Genomic DNA, 21,376 nt, shown 5'->3' on the forward strand with positions numbered 1-21,376 from the left:
TTCTCTGTGCCTGAATTAATGGCTGCGCGCCTCTGAGAGAAGGCAGCTTTCGAGCCTCTCCCGCTGCCTAACAGACCAGTTTCTCCCCAGCTGGGGCTGGATTTCAGTGCAGACCGGAGGTTTTGTTTTTCTCCCGAATGAGAAATCCAGTCACTGGGAGGGCTGTGCTCAGCTTGGATGGGGCGGAGTCTCAGAATGGCGCAGACAAACTTGGTTTCCATCCGCACCGCCCTAAGAGGGCCGGTTTCCCCGTGCCCTAATCAATGGCTGCGCGCCTCTGAGAGAAGGCAGCTTTCGAGCCTCGCCCGCTGCCAAACAGACCAGTTTCTCCCCAACCGCAGCTGGATTTCAGTGCAGTCGGGAGGTTTTGTTTTTCTCCCAAACGAGAAAGCTAGCCACGCAGTGTCTGCTGCCCTCCCTCTCCACGCGCTGCGAGCAAGCCTGCCATGTATTCAGCCGCCCGCCCTTTCCGTGCTCACGGATCTCCGCACCTCCACACTCCTGAAGCTCAGCGTTCCCCTCTCTTTTTTTCTCTAGTTGTAGGTTTTCCACTCTGCCAGCTTTCTGGTGGTTTTGGACAGTGTGCGCTCTGTTTTCCAGTTGTAGTTTCAAAATTGTTGTGGTAGGCAACAATTAGGTGTTTACCTTATGCCGCCATCTTGGTTTCTTCTCCCACACATTTCAGTTTTATATCTCACATATGAGTGAAATCAGACAGATATTAGCTTTTGCTGACTTATTTCACTTAGCATTATGTTCTCAAGGTCCATCCATGTTGTTGCAAATGGCATTCTTTTATTCTCTCTTATGGCTAAGTAGTGTTCTATTGTGAATATGTACCACATCTTCTTTATCCAGTCCTCTGTCATGGAACACTGGTTGTTTCCATGTTTTGGCCACTGTGAATAATGCTGCAATGTACATAGGGGTGCATATATCTTTGCAAATACATGATTTTGAGTTTTTAGTTATATACCTAGGAGAGGGATTGCTGGGTCGTCTGGAAGCTCTATTCTTAATTTTTTGAGGACTGGCCATACTGGATTCCATAGTGGATGTATCAGTCTATATATGGACAGATAATTTTTGACAAAGTAGCCGGAAACACACAATGGAATAAAGATAGTTTCTTCAATAAATGTTGTTGGGAAAACTTAAAAGCCACATGCAAATGAATGAAACTAGATTGAAGTTTGTCCCCATGTACAAAAATGAATTTAAAATGGATCAAACACTAAATATAAGACCACAAACAATAATTACATAGAAGAAAATATAGGTACCAAACCTATGGACCTTGGCCATAGAGGACATTTTATGAACTTGACCCCGAAGGCAAGGGAAGTTAAGGCAAAAATAAATGAATGGGACTATATCAAACTAAAAAGCTTCTGCACAGCAAAAGAAACTGACAACAAAACAAATAGCCAGCAAGATGGAAGATGATATTTGCAAAAAGTAGCTCCAATAAAGGTTTAATTTCCAAAATATATAAAAAAGTCATAAAGCTCAATACCAAACAAACTAATCAAAAAGTGGGCAGAGGACCTGCAAATTCACATCTCCCAATAGCCAATAGATATATGAAAAGATGTTCAACTTCAGTAGCAGTTAGGGAAATACAAATTAAAACTACAATGAGCTACCACCTTACATCTGTTAGAGTGCCCATTATCAGCAGGTCAAGCAATAAGAAGTGTTGGAGAGGTTGTGGAAAAAAGGGAACCCTCATTCACTGCTGGTGGGAATGTAGACTGGTAAAATCACTATGAAAAGACTTTTAAAAGAAAACACAGGCCTAGCCAGTTTGGGTCAGTGGATAGAGCGTTGGCCTGCAGACTAAAGGGTCCCAGGTGTGATTCGGGACAAGGGCACTTGCCTGGGTTGCGCGCTGAACCCCTCCCCCCCTGCAAGGGGTGTGCAGAGGGCAGCCAATCAATGATTCTCTCTCATTGATGTTTCTATCTCTTTCTTTCCCTTCCTCTCTGCAATGAATAAAAAGTATATTAAAAAGAAGAAAAAAAAAGGAAAACACGTATTTGAAAACACTTATTTCCATTGAGGATGGATATTGGGGAAAACTAAATGATAATAAATATCCAGGACAATAACTGTCAAATAAAAATTCCAACTGATTAATTACATTTGACTTTAATTTGGAATACCGGTAATTGTATAAACATGCATAAATATTCCAAATTTAAAATTTTTTGGCATAATATTTGGGTAAATTAAAGTATATTTGCTTCCCAGTGTCTTTGAACTGGAGTGATTGAAATAAAATTTTATTGATTGATTTTAGAGAGAGAAGAAGGGAGAGAGTGAAACATCAATTTGTTGTTCCACTTATTTATGCATTCATTGGTTGACTGTTGTATGTGTCCTGACTAGGGATTGAATGTACAACCTTGGTGTATCAGGACGACTCTCTAACCACCTGAGCTACTGCCCCGTGCTGGAGTGATTTCTTTCAAGGGAGAAAGATATTTCTTATTCCATATATTTCCTTCAGGAGGAAGCTAATATTTACTGTGTTCATGACTTTATTAACTCTATTAACTTTAGTGTCTCTAATGTAGGTATATATAGAAACAGGTTAATACCTAAGAAATAGATGAGGAAAAATTCCTATGAGGTAATGAGTTTGCCACCTCTCCTTAAGTATAAATGTTTACTTTGATTTGACTGAATCCAAAGTATAGACTCAGCACTGGTTGCCTGTTTAGTTGTTTCATTACTCTAAGCATCTTTCCTTTTTTAGGAGGTGTCTCACCCCCCATGGAACTCAGGAATCTAACACGTGTCTCAGAATTCTTCCTCCTGGGTGTCTCCGATGACCTGGAAGTGCAGCCTCTGCTCTTGGGGCTCTTCCTGTCCATGTACCTGGTTGCTGTGTTGGGGAACATGCTCATCATCCTGACTGTCAGCTCTGATTCCCACCTCCACACCCCCATGTACTTCTTCCTCTGCAACCTGTCTTTGGCTGACATCGGTCTCATTTCTACCACTGTTCCAAAGATGATTGTGGGCATCCAGACTCACAGCAGAGTCATCTCCTATGGGGGCTGCCTGACACAGATGTCTTTTTTGATCCTTTTTGGATGCATGGAAGACCTGCTTTTGACTGTCATGGCCTATGACCGGTTTGTGGCTATCTGTCACCCTCTGCACTACTCAGCCATCATGAACCCACGCCTCTGCTGCTTCTTAGTTTTGGTGTCATTTTTTATCAGCCTTTTGGACTCCCAGCTGCACAATTTGATTGTATTACAGTTTACCTGCTTCAAGGATGTAAAAATGTCTAATTTCTTCTGTCATCCTTCTCAGCTCCTTCATCTTGCCTGCTCTGACACCATCACCAATGACATAGTCATGTATTTTTTTGGCTTAATCTTTGGTGGTGTTCCAGTCGTGGGGATCTTTTGCTCTTACTATAAAATTGTTTCCTCCATTCTGAGAGTTCCATCGATAGGTGGGAAGTATAAAGCCTTCTCCACCTGTGGTTCTCACCTGTCAGTTGTTTGCTTATTTTATGGAACAGGTATTGGAGATTACTTTGGATCAGCACTGTTGCCTTCCCCCAGGAAGGACGTGGTGGCCTCAGTCATGTACACTATAGTCACCCCCATGCTGAACCCTTTCATTTACAGCATGAGGAACAGGGACATTAAGAGTGCCCTATGGAGGCTCTACAGCAGAAGAGTCTAGTGTGAATATCTCTGCAATCCTCTTTGGATTATGATTGGTAAAACTAACGAAACCAAACATGTAGACCAGTGAATTCTCTTTCCTTGGTCACATTCTTTTTTTGTCTCATAGTTTTCATTCCTCTCCATGCTACACATATGAACTTTACATCTTTTGATTTGTCTTTAATTGTATTGGCAGAGTGTCCTGGGATCATTGTAATAAATGAATGAGAGGTTCTCCTCATTGATTCTGATATCCAGGTGAAATGCACAATTTTCTTAGTATATACTTAAATTGTACCTCTTTTCCCATAGTTTTAGAGTATTTCCCATACAAAATTTGCATCTGTCAAATATATGTATTCAGGTAATTTCTGAGGATGCAATTCACTGGTTTTCAGTTGTGGATTTTATTGGCATGCCCTGGGCGTTCTATAAACACTGGTGACTGGGTCTGTTGGAGGAGTTTGTCAAGAAGATGTAACTGCCAGTGGACCCAAGAGCTGGATTGTGGAGTCAGAGACCCCTAAGCCTCTCCCCTGTCCTTGGATTGTTCATTTTACTTGCCTACTCTGAGCTAGAAGCTAGCCTTAGAAGACTATCTGGATGTATATATGACTGAATGCAGTTGGACTGTTAAACCTCAGAGGGAAGGTAGGGGAGAGTGGATGGGGGTGGCTCCAGGTATGGGGAGGGGAATAGATCAACCAATGAACTCTTATGCGTATATGCATAACCCATAGACACAGACAATAGGGTGGTGAAGTTTTGGGGTGTGTGTGCAATGGGGGGAAAAAGAGACATATGAAATACTTTCAACAATAAATATTTATATTTTAAAAAGGCATTTACTGTATATAAATGTTTAAAATTTGGTTCATATGGAACACTTTCCTAGAAACGTACAATCTTCCAAAACTGAATCAGGAAAAAAATCTGAATAGACAGATTACAAATAATGAAATTGAAGCAGTAACAAAAAAAACTCCCAACAAACAAAAGATGTCTCAATAAATTTAAGAAGTTTGATATCATATCAAGCAACTTCTCTGACCATAATGGTATAAAACTAGAAATTAATAACAAGGAAAAAAAAGAAAAACAAAGAAAGATGTGGATGCTAAATAATATGTTACTAAACAATGAATGGTTTAACAGTGAGATCAGGGAGGAAATAAAAAGATACCTGGAAACAAACACCAAAAGCAGTCCCAAGACATAATTCATAGCATTACAGACCTATCCCAAGAAATAAGAAAAGTCTGAAATAATCAATCTAACTTTACACTTACAGGAATTAGAATAATAATAAAAACCAAAGCCCAAAGTGAGTAAAAGAAAGGAAATCTTACCCAATAATAGAGAAACATGTAAATTGACCATACCTTCGCTACGCCCACAGCCAATCAGAGTGAGTATGCAAACTAACCCAACAAAGATGGAGGTTAATTTGCATATACACCCGGGTCCGGGGAACCTCCTCGGCACCCAGGTCACTCCCAGCCAGCCATCAGGCAGAGGCTTTAGGCTTGGGAAGGGGCTGAGCTTGGGATCGGAGGGACGGGGGTCCCCTTCCCAAGCCTAAAGCCTGGGGCGGAGGCTTTTGGCTTGGGAAGGGGCCAAGCCTGCGATCAGAGGGGCAAGAGGGTGGGGGGAACCACTTCCCAAGCCTAAACCTGGGGCAGAGGCTTTAGGCTTAGGAAGGGGCCAAGCCTATTATCGGAGGTGCAGGGGGAGGGGGGGAGGCAGGGACCCCTTCCCAAGCCTAAACCTGGGGAGGAGGCTTTTGGCTTGGGAAGGGGCTGAGCTTGGGATCAGAGGGAAGGGGAAAAAAATTAATGGAAACATATCCTCAGGTGAGGATAAAAAGAAAAATAAAGAAATGTCATATTCTATGAAAGACACATCTTGAAAATGCTTAAAGAAAGTTGTTATTTTTTCATGGTGAAGGGACTAGGGTCTGTGTTGATGAAAATACCTGGGCGGCTGCGGTGACTGGCAGTGGCTGCAGCAGCGGGGTGATGGGGCGGGCGCCTTCCCCTGATCAGCCCAGTCGCCTCAAGCAAAGGGAGGCCAGACTGCGGCTTAGGTCCACTCCTAATGGGGAGCAGGCTTAAGCCATCCGTAGGACATCCCCTGAGGGCTCCCAGTATGTGAGAGGGGGCAGGCTGGGCTGAGGGACCCCTCCGCTGTGCACGAATTTTGTGCACCGGGCCCCTAGTAATATATAGTAGACCAGAAATACATAAAATAGAGTCTAAAAAATACAAAAGATCAATGACAGCAAGTGCTGTTTTGTTTTTTTGAAAAGATAAACAACATTGACAAACTTTTAATGAGACTTATCAAGAAATAAAGAGAGGACCCAAATAAAGAAAATCAGAAATTAAAGAGGAGACATAACAAGTTCCTCCACATAAATACAAAGGATACTAAGAAAATAGTATGAACAACTATATCCCAACAAATAAAACAATCTGGATGACATGAACACATTCCTAGAAATGTACAATTTTCCAAAACTGAATCAGGAAAAAAATCTGAATAGACAGATTGCAACTAATGCAGTTGAAGCAATAACCAAAAACTCCCAACAAACAAAAGTCCTGGACCGGATTATGTCATAGGTTAATTTTACCAACTATTTAAAGAAGAACTAAAACCTTTTTTTCTGAAATGATTCCAAAATTTTCAAGAAAAGAGAGGACTCCCTAGCTCATATAAAGAGACCAGCATTATCCTGATTCCAAATCCAGATAAAGACTGTACAATGAATGAAAATTATAGCCAATATCCCTGATGAACATAGATGTTAAATTCCTCAACAAAATATTAGCAAATGGAATCCAGAGACACATTAAAAAGATTATGCACTCGAATTAAGTGGAATTTATCCCAGGGATGCAAGGTTGGTACAACAGTCACAACTCAATAAACCTGGGACATCAAATAAACAGAATGAAGGATAAAACCGCCTGATCATATCAATAAGTACAGTAAAAGCATTTGATGAAATGCAGCATCCTTTTATGATAAAAAAAAATCAGTAATGTGGGAATAGAGGCAACACACCTCAGCATAATAACGGCCATAAAACCAAAAGAAACTTTGCCATAGCTGTGTGATTGAGTTGGTTGGAGCATTGTCCCATACACCAAAAGGTTGCAAGGTCGATTCCCAGCCAGGGTACATACCTAGGGTGTGGGTTCAATCCCCGATCAGGTTGCATGCAGGAGGCAACCAATTTATGTGTCTCACATCAATGTCTCTCTCACTCTTTCCTGTCCTCTCTCTCTAAAATGAATAAAAACATACCGTTGGTGAGGATTTAAAAAAAAATAAAGGAAGTTTTACCTCTTATGACAGAATGGATGGACCTAGAGAGTACTTTTTTAAAAAGTTTTTTCTTTTATTTTGCGTTTATTATATATTTTTTCACCTGGAGAGTATTATGCTATGTGAAATAGGCCAGTCAGAGAAGAAAACTATCATATTATTTCACATATATGTGGAATCTCATGAACAAAATGAAGTAACAAAATGGAAATAGACTCATAGATACAGACAACAGACTGATAGCTGTCAGAGGGCAAGGATTTGGGGGGGCTGGCTGAAAAAGGTGAAGGGATTAAGCATAAAAAAACCCTCATAGATACAGACTACAGAATGATGATTACCAGAAGTAAAAGGTTGTGGGGGGCAGTAGATGAGGATAAAGAGTTTCAGGATAAAAGGTGATGGAAGGAGACTTGACTTGGGGTTGTGAGCACACAATACAGTATACATATAATGTATTATAGAATTGTTCACCGAGTCCTATCCAGTTTGGCTCAGTGGATAGAGCGTTGGCCTGCAGACTGAAAGGTCCTGGGTTTGATTCTGGTTAAGGTCACATGCTTGGAGTGTGAGCTCGATCCCCAGAAGGGGCGTGCAGGAGGCTGCCGACTAATAATTCTCATCATGGATGTTTCTCTCTCTCCCTGTACCTTCCTCTCTGAATCAATAAAAATATATATTTTTTAAAAGAATTGTACACTGAAACCTATGTAATTTTTGTTAATCAATGTCACCCCAATAAATTTAATTAAAAATATAGAAAAAGGAAAGAGGGGATGACTACAGCCCTACATTCACAACACAGACATCTGTGAAACCCCCCATAGGATTTTTAACAAAATTGTCAACTTGGTATATCAAAATAGATGGTTGTCTAATGTAACAACATGCATAAATTCCCCCCAAAAGTAGAACTTTGATTGTCTTTCTAAAAAACAAAGAAAAACCACATCTCAACACATAAAATTCAAAACCCCAAAGCTGGACTATGGAAAAAAAGAGGAAGTTCCTCTTTAGAGACATAAATATTAAATGAGAAAATAGAAATGATGTCATATTCTTGGTATAGAAAAAATAATTATCCCTTCATAGAATGGTCCATTCAATGAATGTGAAGTCATACAACACACACATTGCTGCTTTTTAATTGAAAAAAAAATTGTTTAACTTTATAAAATTCCTGCAACTTTGAAGCACGAATTACAGGGGAACTTTCTCCTGAGAAGAGGAAGGCCCCAAACCCGTAAAAAGTACATTCCCTTTTCCTCTTCTATTAGTAACATCAAGTCCTCAGAGATTGGGATAACCCGGACCCATTAGACTAATTATGAGCTCTGTGCATTGAGCTCCAGGGCCATGCAACAATAGATAATCAGCTGTGCCTCCAGCCCTTCAGCTTCCCGTCTCAGTCCAGGGGGCTTCACATCTGAGTCTTCTCCTCTCGCATCCACTGCATCAGGAGCCCATGACTAAGTCTGACGTCCTGCCAGTCTCGATGAAACCTGAACCTTCATTGCTTGCCAGGCAGGACAGGGGTAGTGGATTCCCACTCCCTGGTCAGACTCCCGCAGAGACAGAACTGCCCAGTGAGTACTGTGGAGGCGATGGATGGAGAAGGGACTGTCAGGAGCATTTCTTTTTCATGATTAGGACAAACAGAGGAGTTGGGACAATCAGCTGGGAGGGCACCAGTATGGAACGTTTCAGATATTTTTGTCATTAAAAGGGTAGAATCTGAATAGCTGGAGGGAAATATCCTAGTGACATTCATTTCTGATCCCCAGGGCCTATCCTCTGCTTAGCAGAGACAACAACAATCTGCTAAATATTGAATGGACTCTCCCACACGCCCAGGGCTTTCTTTCCAGCAATTTCCCTCCTTTTAGCAATGCCTCCTGGGGTCAGCAGAAATAAAACAGTGTTTGTATGCATCTATGTCATGGGTTTTCTAAGAAACCTATCCATTTCCATTTAATAGTATCTACCACATTATATATATATATATTGATTTCAGAGAGGAAGGGACAGGAAGAATGAGATAGAAACCTCAATGATTATTAGAGAATCATTGATTAGCTGCCTCCTACACACCCCCTACTGGAGATTGAACCAGCAACTTGGAAATGCGCCCTTGACTTAAGGTGGAAGCTCTATACACTAAGCCAAACAGGCTAGGGCATTTTGTTTTTGTATTTGTTTTGTTAATCCTCAAGGGGAGGGGGGGGGGGGAGAAACATTTTTCCACTGACCTTTTAGAGAGAGTGGAAGAGAGAGGGAAAGACAGAGGGAAACATTTATGTGAGAGAAACACATTGATTGGTTGGCCCCGGGAGGAGCCTGCAACCAGGATACATGCCCTTGACTGGAATCGAACTTGGGACCCTTTGGTCAGCAGGCCAATGCTCTATCCACTGAGCCATACAGGATAGGGCTACAACATTTAAATATAAAGAGAAATTGTGGAGATTTTCATAAAAGTTCGAAATATTGAAAAGAGAAGGAAAGAGAAGGGAAGTAAATTTTTGTGTGTGGACTGAGACACATTTTAGGATTTCCTCTCATTCCGTGAACAAATTACCTGGGACAGAATAGGCTTCTACCTTTCTCTGCCCTATCATAGAATAAAATGTCGTCCTTCAGCCTTTCCTGGGATTGATTTTCATCAATAAGCCCACTCTTCCAATCTGATTTAAAGGCAATTAGGTGTCACACATTTGCCAGAGATGGGTGTTATTCTCCCATTTCTATGTACAGAGTGGTGAAAAGATTTACTCACACATCCCATTTAGTGGGTGACAGCTGTGGGACTCAGACACAGGCCTCCTGATTCCCAACCCAGGCTCTGTCCCCTCCACTGCGGCACAATGATTATTTCTTTCCAAACAAGGGCACCACCACCAAGTCCTTCTGTTGGGATCTGGTGAGTTCATGTGTGGTTTGAAGGGACCTTTACTGCATGAATGTTGTGGATCATAGGGTTTCCCGAGGATAGTAATGCATTTCTCAGCATATTTGTAAAACCGAGATATGAACTTTCTAATTTTATACATTGGCAATCAGAGCATGTAGTTGATTTTGTCTGATTTTCCTATTGGGAACACAAGTGTCTCGGTAATTAATAGTAAAATTGCACACATTAATTTTACAACTCAACCAATTATCTTTTTTGAATATATCCTTAGAAAATTCCCACTTGTATGATATGGAGAGGGGCTTAAGAATTTTCTTAGCCCAGTCTTAATAAAAAAATGAAAAATAAAATGAAGTTTACCCCACCGTTAATACTGAGCATCATTCAAAGTGCTGAAATCGATGTATGTATTTCACAGGGAGACTTGAAACGCAATGCTGTGGCAAATGAGAACTCAGGGAACATTATGAGTACCATGAGAGCATTAGGTAAGTTTTCAGGAAAATGCTATGAGTACAAAGCTTAATGCTAACGTTATAAAAACATTGAAAGGAAAATGCATTCATGAAATTCGTGACAGTGTTTGCCTTTGGACAACTGAAGTGCAGAGAAAGATTAGGCAGGGATCACAAAATACCCTTAAGTTTTACCAATAATAACTATGAGTTCTATAGCCCATATTATTAAATATTCATATTTTAATATGGGTAGTGGGAAAAACTATTGATAATAATTGATAACATTAATACAACATTTATTTATAGCCTGGCAATGATTCTCTACCCTAGCTACATGTTAATATGCCCAAAGCACTATGTGTAGGAATTCTAATTTAACTGGCTCTCTGTTATGGCCAGCCAATCATTAAGTTTTAAAAGATGGGTAAGTAATTATAATGATCAACTAACATTGGTAACAAATGTTTAAGTATTTTATATTTATCATTTAATGTTATTTCTTACAGCAATCCTATTAAATCAGTTTAATTAATATACCCCTGTTACAGATGAGCAAGCTAACCAGGTGTTTGTAATAGTAGTTTTTGTTCTTTTCCCATTTGATTTCCCCCAAAGTATATAACTTTTTTTGATGCCAAAATAATTTTTATGATTAGTGAATCTAAAGTTTAGGTAGTATTACAAATGGAAATGATCAGTTATATACAAAGGGATCTAGCATGTCACACAAAGGAATAACTATTTTGACAAAGCAATACTTCTGTTTTGACCTGAGTTGCCTCAGGGACTGGTTTAGGAGAAATGCAGTCTGCCTATGAGGAAGAACTGACTTGGAAAGCTCTTCAGCTGCACAAGAAGCCAACATAAGGTGTAAGGCCTTGTTTGGTCCTAAATTTTTCAACTGTTCATTGGAGGGTTGGTTCTGATGAGAAACCAACCCTTCACAAATGCTTCTGATTAGAGACATATTTAAGAAGCACCCATCCACTACACACCAAAACAGTAAAGTGCAAAGTCAATCTCAGATGTTTCTCTTGGATTGTGCATCACTGATAGAAAATAACCTTTCCAAGAGAAAAGTAAGTACAGAGTATTCATGAAAGGTAGTTATTACTTAATCATTGGTTCATTGTAAAATACTATCATCTTCAGGATCAGTGATGCTGTATGATTTCGTGCATTTAACAAAAACATATTTTTCAAAATGTGTAGTCTACCAAGACCAAATATTTATATATGAGTTTTATTTGAGGGGACTTTGGTCAGATAATCCACACATTTGAGTGAGCACTTATCTCCAAGGAAGATAGATGTCATAAAACAAACAAACAAACAAAATGAAAATCCTTAAAGATATTTGGCATGTATAAATGCTATCTGATTATTAACATTTTATGGTAGGTTAGAATAGAGTTAATGTGGTTTTAGGTCTTCTAGCCTATATTCCAAATTAAGAAAATTTCTTACACTGCATTTGGATGAGATAAAGTACTTTCAACTGCTTCTTAGTGTCTTTCAAATATAATGATATTTGTCGATAAAGGAATATTTCTCATTCCATATTTTTCTTTCAAAAGTAGAAGGCTGATATTTTGTTCCTTTCATGGATTTGTTATCTCAAAATGTCCTTTCTTCTCTAATATTCTTTGACCCAGTGACTCTAAAGTGTCTATAGAAACAGATGAATAGCCCAGACACCAATAAGCAAAGAGTTCTAAAAAGAGTTAACAACTCAGACATGTTGCTGAAGGTAATGAGCGAGGAGGGTATGTGGTCTTCAAGTGTAACTATTTGTGAACTGCTTGGATCCAAAATATGGACGCCTCTACACTTGTTTCATTTATTTAGCGCTCTCTTCTTTTTCAAAATGTGTCCTATCTGCATAGAACCACAGAATCGAACACGTGACTCAGAATTCTTTCTCCTGGGACTCTCAGATGATCTAGAACTGCAGCCTCTTTTGTTTGGGCTGTTCCTGTCCATCTACCTGGTGATCATGCTCGGCAACGTACTCATTATCCTGGCTGTCATCTCTGACTCCCACCTCCACACACCTATGTACTTCTTCCTTTCAAATTTGTCCTTGGCTGACATCAGTTTCAGCACCACTACAGTTCCCAAGATGCTGCTGAACCTCCAGACACACAGCAAGTCCATGTCCTATGCAGGCTGCCTAACTCAAGGTACTGTTTTTACTCTTTTTGGATGTTTGGACAGTCTACTCCTAGCTGTGCTGGCCTATGACCGGTTGGTGGCCATTTGTCAGCCCCTACACTACCTGGTCATCATGAGCCTTCGCTTCTGTGGCTTATTGGTCCTGCTGTCATTTTTCATCAGCCTTTTGGACTCCCAGCTGCTATACATGATGGTGTCACAACTTAGCTTCTGTGCAGATGTGGAAATCCCTCATTTCTTTTGTGAACCTTCTCAACTCTTCAAACTTGCCTGTTCTGACACCTCCACCGATAATATATTGATCTACTTTATTGGAGCCATCTTTGGTGGTGTACCACTCTCAGGGGTCCTTTTCTATTACTATAGAATTGTGTCCTCTATTCTGAGAATGCCATAATCAGGTTCAAAATATAAAGCCTTCTCTACCTGTGGCTCTCACTTGTCAGTTGTTTGCTTATTTTATGGGACAGGCCTTGGTGTGTACCTCAGTTCTGCTGTCTCATCTTTCCCAAGGAAGGGTGCTGTGGCCTCAGTGATGTACACTGTGGTCACCCCCATGCTGAACCCCTTCATCTACAGCCTGAGAAACAGAGACATCAAGAGTGCCCTATGGAGGATGGTCAGAAGAACAGTCTAATCTCTATACCCGTGCTATCATTTCTGGCGTATAGACTGGAAAAAGCAGCACAATCAAACATGTACAACAAGAAATTCTGAATCTGCAGTCATATTGTGCATATGTACCTATATGGCTCTATGCTTTTTGCTTACACAATTTGTCTTCTTAGTTTAGCTGTAATGGAATTGGGAGATTGTTTTGGACTCCCTACTTAAGTCATAGCCCCTCCAGGATTATATGCCCTTCTCACTTTCCTTATGCATTAACCAGGACTCTTGGTCATGAGCAGTCTTGTTTCTATTATTAAAAAATCATAGCTCTCTCTTTGTTGTTATTTATTCTTTCTATATTTTCTTCATGATTCTCCTCTATTTATTAATATTTTTGCTCATTCATGGTCATGTTCGTATTCTTGAGAATAATCGGGACTTTCCTAGGAAAACTGGATGTATAATTCACAATTTTCCTGATAGTTTCCCTCCATTCTATCTAACATCTCCATCAATTATGTGAAAGGACAAATACTGTATAATTCCACTTATACGAGGCACCTAAAGTAATCAGACATAGAGACATGAAGTAGAATTTTGGTTGCCAAGGAATAGGGAGTTAGTATTTAATTGGGAAATTAAGAGTTTTATTTTGCAAGGTAAAAAGAGTTTTGGACATGAATGTTGGTGATGGTTTCACAGCAATGTGAATGTACTTAATGTTATTGAACTCAACACTTAAAATGTTTAAGATGGTAAATTTTATGTTAGGTAATTTTACCACAATTAATCAAAAGATATCCTTTTAGTTATAGGGGACATATTGTTCCAACTGTTGGATGTGTCACTTAGCCCTCAGCATCAGCCCCCATAGGGATCTTCCTCAGCTGCAGAGAGCCACCATAACCAAGGTCATGCCTCCTTCTGAAGCGGCTCACATGCCATGACATCTGGCATCTGGTCACCAATACCAGCCAACCCTAAAGGCTCATGCTCAACCCAGACCTTCCTGGTGATTTTAGGAGGCCGTTGATAGGCTTCAACTTGGCTTGACTTCTTCCACTGCCCTTCCTTGTTACGAAGAGTTTGCATAACCACAGAGTCTGAGGGAACAGTCCCTGCAAGACTGTTTTGACTTAAGACACCAGCCACAAGTTCAGAAGTCCCCAAGGCCACCCTCACTTCATACCAGTAAGCCACAAATTCAGGGTCTCCCTCACATTTTATAATTTGCTCAAGTGACTCAGAATGAGGGCATTTCCTCAGGTTGAAATTGAGCAGATGAGCCATGGAACTCAGAATAGTGCTATACATATGGTTACAGTTTGATTACAGCAAAGGAATACAAATTAGGACTAGTGAAAAGAAGATATACATAGGGAATATCTGAGGCATCCTCTATGTAAAGCTTCTTGTCCTCTCCTCATGAAGTTTTGATCCATTACCTCGTCCTGGTCACAATGTGACAAATTACTCAGAGTATTGCCACCAGGTAGCACACCTGAGCTTCTGTGTCTAGAGTTTTTATTGAAGCTTTGTTACATAGATGTGATAAATTGAATTATTGCCCAGTTTGTTGAACACAATTTCCAGCTTCCCTCCCCACAGGTTGGTTAACATCATTTGGCCTAAATCCCCACCCCTTGATTTACCTGGTTAGTATTTTGGCATGTCCAATCCTCATCTTGAATCACCTCATTAGCATAAAATATAAGGTAAGTTTGATTGGGCCCACCACAAATAACCAATCAATCCTATCACTAGAGAAATTTAATGGTTACCCCCAGGCCTGGGATTAAGGTCATATCTCTGTTTAAGTGATGCCAAATTCATGCCTACACATCTGCTCTACCACAGGTGTTGATTCCAGGAGCACTGCCTGCTAAACATCCTGCATGCTAATTGCTGTCTCAGAGTCTGCTTGGCAAGGAAGTCAACTTGGGATATCTTCTTACTAATAAAATTATTTTGGGGATATTTTAAAGACAATTCCAAGGTAATTCTTTAAATAGTCAGCAATGTTTTACAAATTACAAACCCAGTGTTGGATTCAGTGATGGGAAAATATAAGAAGAGATGAAGTATTGAAATTTGGTGCAGTAGGGAATTCCCCATAGAAAATCTTAATGGATATAGAAATCCCAACTCAAAAATGTTTGATAGAAAGGGAGTGCAGAGTTTGAAATAATAAGGTAATATAATATCTGATTGAGAATCATACTTTAAAAATATTGATTTTAAAATCTGAAACCCTAGGGCAGTGGTCGCCAAACTCATTAGTCAACAGAGCCAAATATCAACAGTACAACGACTGAAATTTCTTTAGAGAGCCAAATTTTTTAAACTTAAACTTTTTCTAATGCCACTTCTTCAAAATAGACTCACCCTGGCCGTGGTATTTTGTGGAAGAGCCACACTCAAGGGGCCAAAGAGCCGCATGTGGTTCGTGAGCCGCAGTTTGCCGACCATGGCCCTACACCAAAGTAATTAAATGATCTGAGCCTTAGTTATATGATTTGCTTGTCCCATTCTTCAAAAACAGTTCATATAAACATTTTTGCTCTTGAAAGAATGTCCTAAATAGCTTCTCAGTGTTCACTATCTCCCCCTTTATTTGACAGCCCGATTGATTTTTTAGGTGTAACCAGAACTTGTGACTGCTCTGCTTAGAACCTTCCAACCATTTTCTGTTAGTCCTAGAATGAAATTTGAACTCATTGCCAAGGTCTCTAAACCCTTCATAATCTAGTCTCTTCTATTCCTTTCCAACTCCCTCACTCGTCCCTGGATCAACAATGTAAGCATCTCTTGGGAGCTTATAAATGCAACTTTTCCGGCCCTACTCCACCTACTGAGTCAGAACCTCTGCAACAGACCCATTATGGGAGATTCCATTGCATGCTAAGTTTGTCTAGACATATTAGCTTTCTTGTAGCTCTTCAATTAGACCTCTTGGTAACCTAAGGACCATTAAAATTAATTTTCTATGTCTGGAATGTTCTTCCCCTTTCTTTCTCAACTTTCCACTTAAATATCAGCACTTAAAGATACCTCACCATCCATATAAGTTCTCCTGATATTCTCTCCAGCAAGTTAGTCTCTATTCCTCTTTTATTACCATTGCCTTCTGAGTGATCTAACAGATTTTGAGTGTTATGAAAGACTGTCTTTGTACCAGGCTGTCTCAACTATTTTGTTCCCAGTTAAATTGATGAAATTCTCAAGAAAGTGAGCTTTACTCCTCTTCCAGTGCAAAGATTTTTGTGAATTGTGATATTATTGTCACAAACAAGCAAGGTATTGCTCACATTTACTGCCAAAAAAACGTTGGTAGAAATTTGTTATAAAAACATTTCTAGAAAAACCATTGATTATGGCAAAGAAAACTTGCATGCGACATAGTCAAACACGTAAGTAAGACTATTTAGGATTACTGAAATAGGGGTCAAAACTATTGTAGTAAGGAAGAGAAATTGAACTCAATTCCACTGAAAGATTAGGCTGGAGGATTTTTAAAATTGAAATATCCAGAATAAGCAAATGCAGAGAAACAGATTAATGCATAGGTTAATGGCCTGTCAGGGTATGGGGCTGTGGGGTAACAGGGAGTGACTTTTAAAAATTTTAAATTACAGTTGGCATTCAATATTATTTTTATACTAGGAGCCCAGTGCACAAATTCGTGAACCTTGAAAGAAACTGTGGCCGTGAGGCTGCAGTGGGCACAGGGGCAGGTCTCAGCCCATCCTCCGGGCCCCCACCTGGCCCCTCCTGCCGTGGCCCCCGGTCCCCTGTCTGTCCGCAGCCCCGCTGTGCTGCCGCTGCTCTCACATGCTGAGGTCACTGGCCCCACCTGCACCCACTGATGGTGTGGAAGGATTGGGGCCAGCGCCCTCAGTGGGTGCGATTGGGGCGGGCGTCGTTAGTGGGTGCGAGCAGCAGCTGCTGCCCCCAATCGCCCCCCGGGAGCAGTGAGAGGTGTCAAAATAAGATTAGTAAATCAAAGGGTAAACTTCATGTTTAGTTTGGTAGGTATTCTGCTTTTTCAAATATGTTTATTCCACCTATAATTATAAAATCAATGCATGAAAATTCCAATTGTTCCAAATATCTGGCCAGCACTTCCTGATTTTAGCCATTGAGTGAAAGTTGTGGTAATATATATTTTTCTTTCTTTTTAAAATTGTTGACAATATTACAGATGTCCTCCATCCCCCCCCCCAACTACCCCCATTTACCCACTTCCATCCAGCCCCCACCCCTCCCTCTGACCATCACCACACTGTTGTCTGTGTCCATGGGTTATGCACATACATTCTCTCATCCAGTCCCCCCTACCTGTTCCCTCTGACAGCTGTCAGTTTGTTCCATGTATCCACGCGTCTGGTTCTGTTTTGTTCATCAGTTTATTTTGTTCATTAGATTCCACATATAAGTGAGGTCATATGGTATTTGTCTTTCTCTCTGGCTTATTTCACTTAGCATAATAATCTCCAGGTCCATCCATGATATTGCAAAAGGTAAGAGTTTTCTCTTTTTTACAGCTACATAGTATTCCATTGTATAAATGTAACAACTTTTTAAGAAAAGATTTAAAAAAATTGATTTTTAGAGAGTGGAAAGGAGAGAGAAAAAGAAAAAGAAACATCAATGTGAGAGAGAAACATCGATCAACTGCCTCCTGCACATGTCCCCCGTCCTCCCCTCGTCCCCTTCGCCATCAAGGATGGTGCCCACAACTTGGGCGTGTGTCCTGACCAGGATTTGAACTGGCAACCTTTTGGTGTATGAGTTGATGTCCAATCAACTGAGCCAAATTGGTCAGGGATACCACACTTTTTTTATCCACTCCTGATGGTCACTGTCCAGATCTTGGCTATTATAAGTAACACTGCTGTGAACATAGTGGTGCATACATCCTTTCTGCTTGGTGTTTTGAAATTCTTAAGATATATTTCCAGAAGTGGGATCACTGGGTCAACAGGCTGTTCTATTTGTAATTTTTTGAGGAAACTCTATACTGTTTTCCACAGTGGCTGGACCAGTCTGCATTCCCACCAGCAGTGTACCAGGTTTTGTTTTTTTCTCCACATCCTCACCAAAACCAGTTGTTTGTTGATTTATCGATGGCAGCCATTCTGGCTGGTGTGAGATAATACCTCATTGTAGTTTTAATATGCTTCTCTCTGAGGATTAGGGACGACGAGCATTTTATCATATATCTATTGGTCATCTGTATGTCCTCTGGAGAAGTGTCCATTTAGGTTCTTTGCCCATTTTTAAATCAGATTGTTGGTGTTCTTGGTGTTGAGTTGTTGAAGTTCTTTATAGATATTGGAAATTAACCCTTTATCAGATGTATTATTGGCAAATATGTTCTACCATACAGTGGGTCTCCTTTTTGTTTTGTTGATAGTTTCTTTTGCTGTGCTGAAGTTTTTTTGTTTGATGTAGTCCCATTCGTTTATATGTTCCTTTGTTTCTCTTGGCCTAGGAGATGTATAGGAGAAAATACTGCTATTTGAGGTGTCTGAGATTTTACTGCCTATGTTCTTCTAGGTTTTTATGGTTTTGCAACTTTTAAGTTTTCTATCCATTTGGAATTTATTCTTGTATATGGTGTAAGTTGGTAGTCTAGTTTCATTATTTTTGCATATACCTGTCCAGTTTTCCCATCACCATTTATGAAGGAGACTCTCTTTACTCCATTGTATGTTCTTGCCTCCCTTGTCAAATATGAATTAACCATAGAGATGTGGGTTGATTTCTGGGCTCTGTCCTGTTCCATTGGTCTGTATGCCTGTTCTTGTGCCAGTACCAGGCTGTTTTGATGACAGTGGCCTTGTAGAATAGTTTAATATCTGGTGTTGTGATCCCTCCAGCTTTATTCTTTCTTAAGAATTTTGATGATATTTGGGGCCTTTTTTGGTTCCATGTAAATTTTTGAAATATTTGTTCTAGGTCTGTGAAATATGCGTTGATATTTTACTAGGGATTGCATTCAATCAGATTGCTTTGGTATATGGACATTTTAATGATGTTAATTCTTCCCATCCATTTACAGGTGTTTTTTTTTTTCTCCTTGAGAAAGTTTATTTCTGGGTACTTTATGTTTTTTGTTGCAATATTAAATGGGATTGTTTTCTTAGTTTCTCATTCTGATAGTTCATTATCTATAATAATAAAAGGGTAATATGCTAAGTAGACTAGACCTCCTTCCGGAAGTCCTTCTGGATGTCTTTCTGGGCGAAGCCGGGGCTGGAGTGAAGCCCGAGTCCCGGGTCCCTGCTGGTGGCCGGAGGGGAGCTGCTTGGGTCCCAGGTGCCAGAGGGAAGCTGGTGCCAGCAGCCAGGAGAAGGAAGGCCTACTCTTGCACGAATTTTCATGCATCTGGCCTCTAGTTGCTGTATAAAAAGGCTACTGAACCCTGGTCAGGTGGCTCAGTTGGTTGGAGCATCATTCCAAACACCAAAAGGTTTGTGTTCAATTCCTGTTCAGGGCACATGCCTAGGTTGTATGTTCGATCCCCCTTTTGGACATGTATGGTTGGCAACTGATCGATGTTTCTCTCACATCGATATTTCTCTTTCTCCCCTTCCTCTCTCTCTAAAATCATTAAATCATTGGGTGGAGATTAAAAGAAAATGCTACCAATTTCTGAATATTAATTTTGTATCCTGCTACTTTGCTGCATTCATTTATTAGATCTGGTAGTTTTTTGGTGGAATCTTTAAGGTTTTCTATGTACACTATCATGTCATCTGCGAATAATGACAGTTTTACTTCCTCCTTTCCAATTGGCTGTCTTCTTGTCTGATCATGGTGTCTAGGACTTCCAATACTATGTTGAATAAGAGTGGTAAAAGCAGACATCCCTGTCTTGTTCCTGATCTTAAGGGAAATGCTTTTAGATTTTGCCCATTGAGTATGATGGCTGTAGGTTTTTTGTATTATGGCCTTTACTATCTTGAAGTATGGTTCCTCTGTTGCCCCTTTGCTGAGGATTTTTATCATGAATGGGTGCTGTTTTTTTGTTTTGGTTGTAATTTGTATTTACTTGACATGTAATGATATTGAATACTTTTTTATGTGCTTGTTGGCTCTTTAGATATCTTTAATGAGAATATCTGTTGAAGCATTTACCCATTTTTTTATTTGAAGGGTTTCTTCTGGTTACTTGTCCTTTATTGTATGTGTGTCTATCTCTATAGTTACATGCCATATATTATATATATGTTATAATATGTATATTATATGTACGTACATTGTAGGAAACTTTTTGTAGTCTCTGGCTTATGTCTTCACTCTTTTCATAATTGTTAGCTATAAAGGGAATCTATTGGTTTGATTACTGGAAAGTCCTTGGGTATAACTGGTTTCAGGCATGGCTAGATCCTGGGGCTAAAAGAATTATTTGGATGAATTCTGTTTCAGTATCTTGCTGTACATCTCCCTGTATTCTCTATTTTTCTTGGCATGCTATCTCTCTTCATAGTCGGCCCCAGAAGATTCAAGCTGCTTTCTTTCCAGGTTGGATTCTCAGGGAGAAGATTGATGGTCATTTGGGACAATTTCAATATGATTACTACGATTGAAACTTATTGGCTCACTTGCCCACTGTTATCCAATGGAATGTAAAACTCCAATTTGTTTAGACTGGCTCCTACACTCATCCAGCAGCCAGAGTAGAGTCTATACTTGCCTTTTCTAATCATCAATTGTTTCTGTATTAACTTTAGAATCTCATCAATTTTACAAATAAAACTGGGACCATGCTTGGAATTGAATTGATTTTATAGAATAACGTGAATGATTTTATGGAATAACCTGAATGAAATTCACAGCTTTATAATATTAAGTATTCCAAGTGATAAATGTAATATAATTGTCCATTTACCTGGGTCATCTTTAAATTCTTTTAACTGTGTTTTGTAATTTTAATTGAAGTGGTAATACATTTATTTAATTTATTTCTAGGTATGTAGTATGTTTTGCTTTGTAAATATTTTTATTTATTTTCTTTTTTTATTTTTCAGGCTAGCACATAGAATTGAAATTTATTTTTGTACATTGATCTTTTATCCTGTGACATTTATACATTTAATTATTTATTCAAATATTTATGGTTTATTTTAGATTTTCTGTTTGTACAATCCTGTCAATAACAATAAAAAATTCTAAACTTTATCTTTTATTTT

At 39.6% G+C, this 21,376-nt stretch overlaps 2 protein-coding genes and 1 pseudogene across 3 annotated transcripts in view; all 3 read left to right on the top strand.

Moving 5' to 3' along the window:
• The window catches only part of LOC307098912 (olfactory receptor 7E24-like), a gene marked incomplete at its 3' end in the record, with an annotated part of 280,559 nt that overhangs the window by 149,502 nt on the left and 109,681 nt on the right, over positions 1-21,376 (top strand). The window lies entirely within an intron of this gene.
• Positions 2,779-3,708, top strand: LOC307098923 (olfactory receptor 7E24-like; the record flags this gene model as incomplete). Its single annotated transcript, XM_079770060.1, has 1 exon — positions 2,779-3,708. One exon carries the CDS (start codon positions 2,779-2,781, stop codon positions 3,706-3,708), a length of 930 nt encoding a protein of 309 aa, XP_079626186.1.
• On the top strand, positions 12,262-13,206 carry LOC307098910 (olfactory receptor 7E178-like; annotated as a pseudogene). Its single transcript has one exon. The product of its transcript is annotated as an olfactory receptor 7E178-like (transcript).

Source organism: Cnephaeus nilssonii (assembly GCF_951640355.1).
Source record: "Cnephaeus nilssonii genome assembly, chromosome: 5".
NCBI classification, from domain to species: domain Eukaryota; kingdom Metazoa; phylum Chordata; class Mammalia; order Chiroptera; family Vespertilionidae; genus Cnephaeus; species Cnephaeus nilssonii.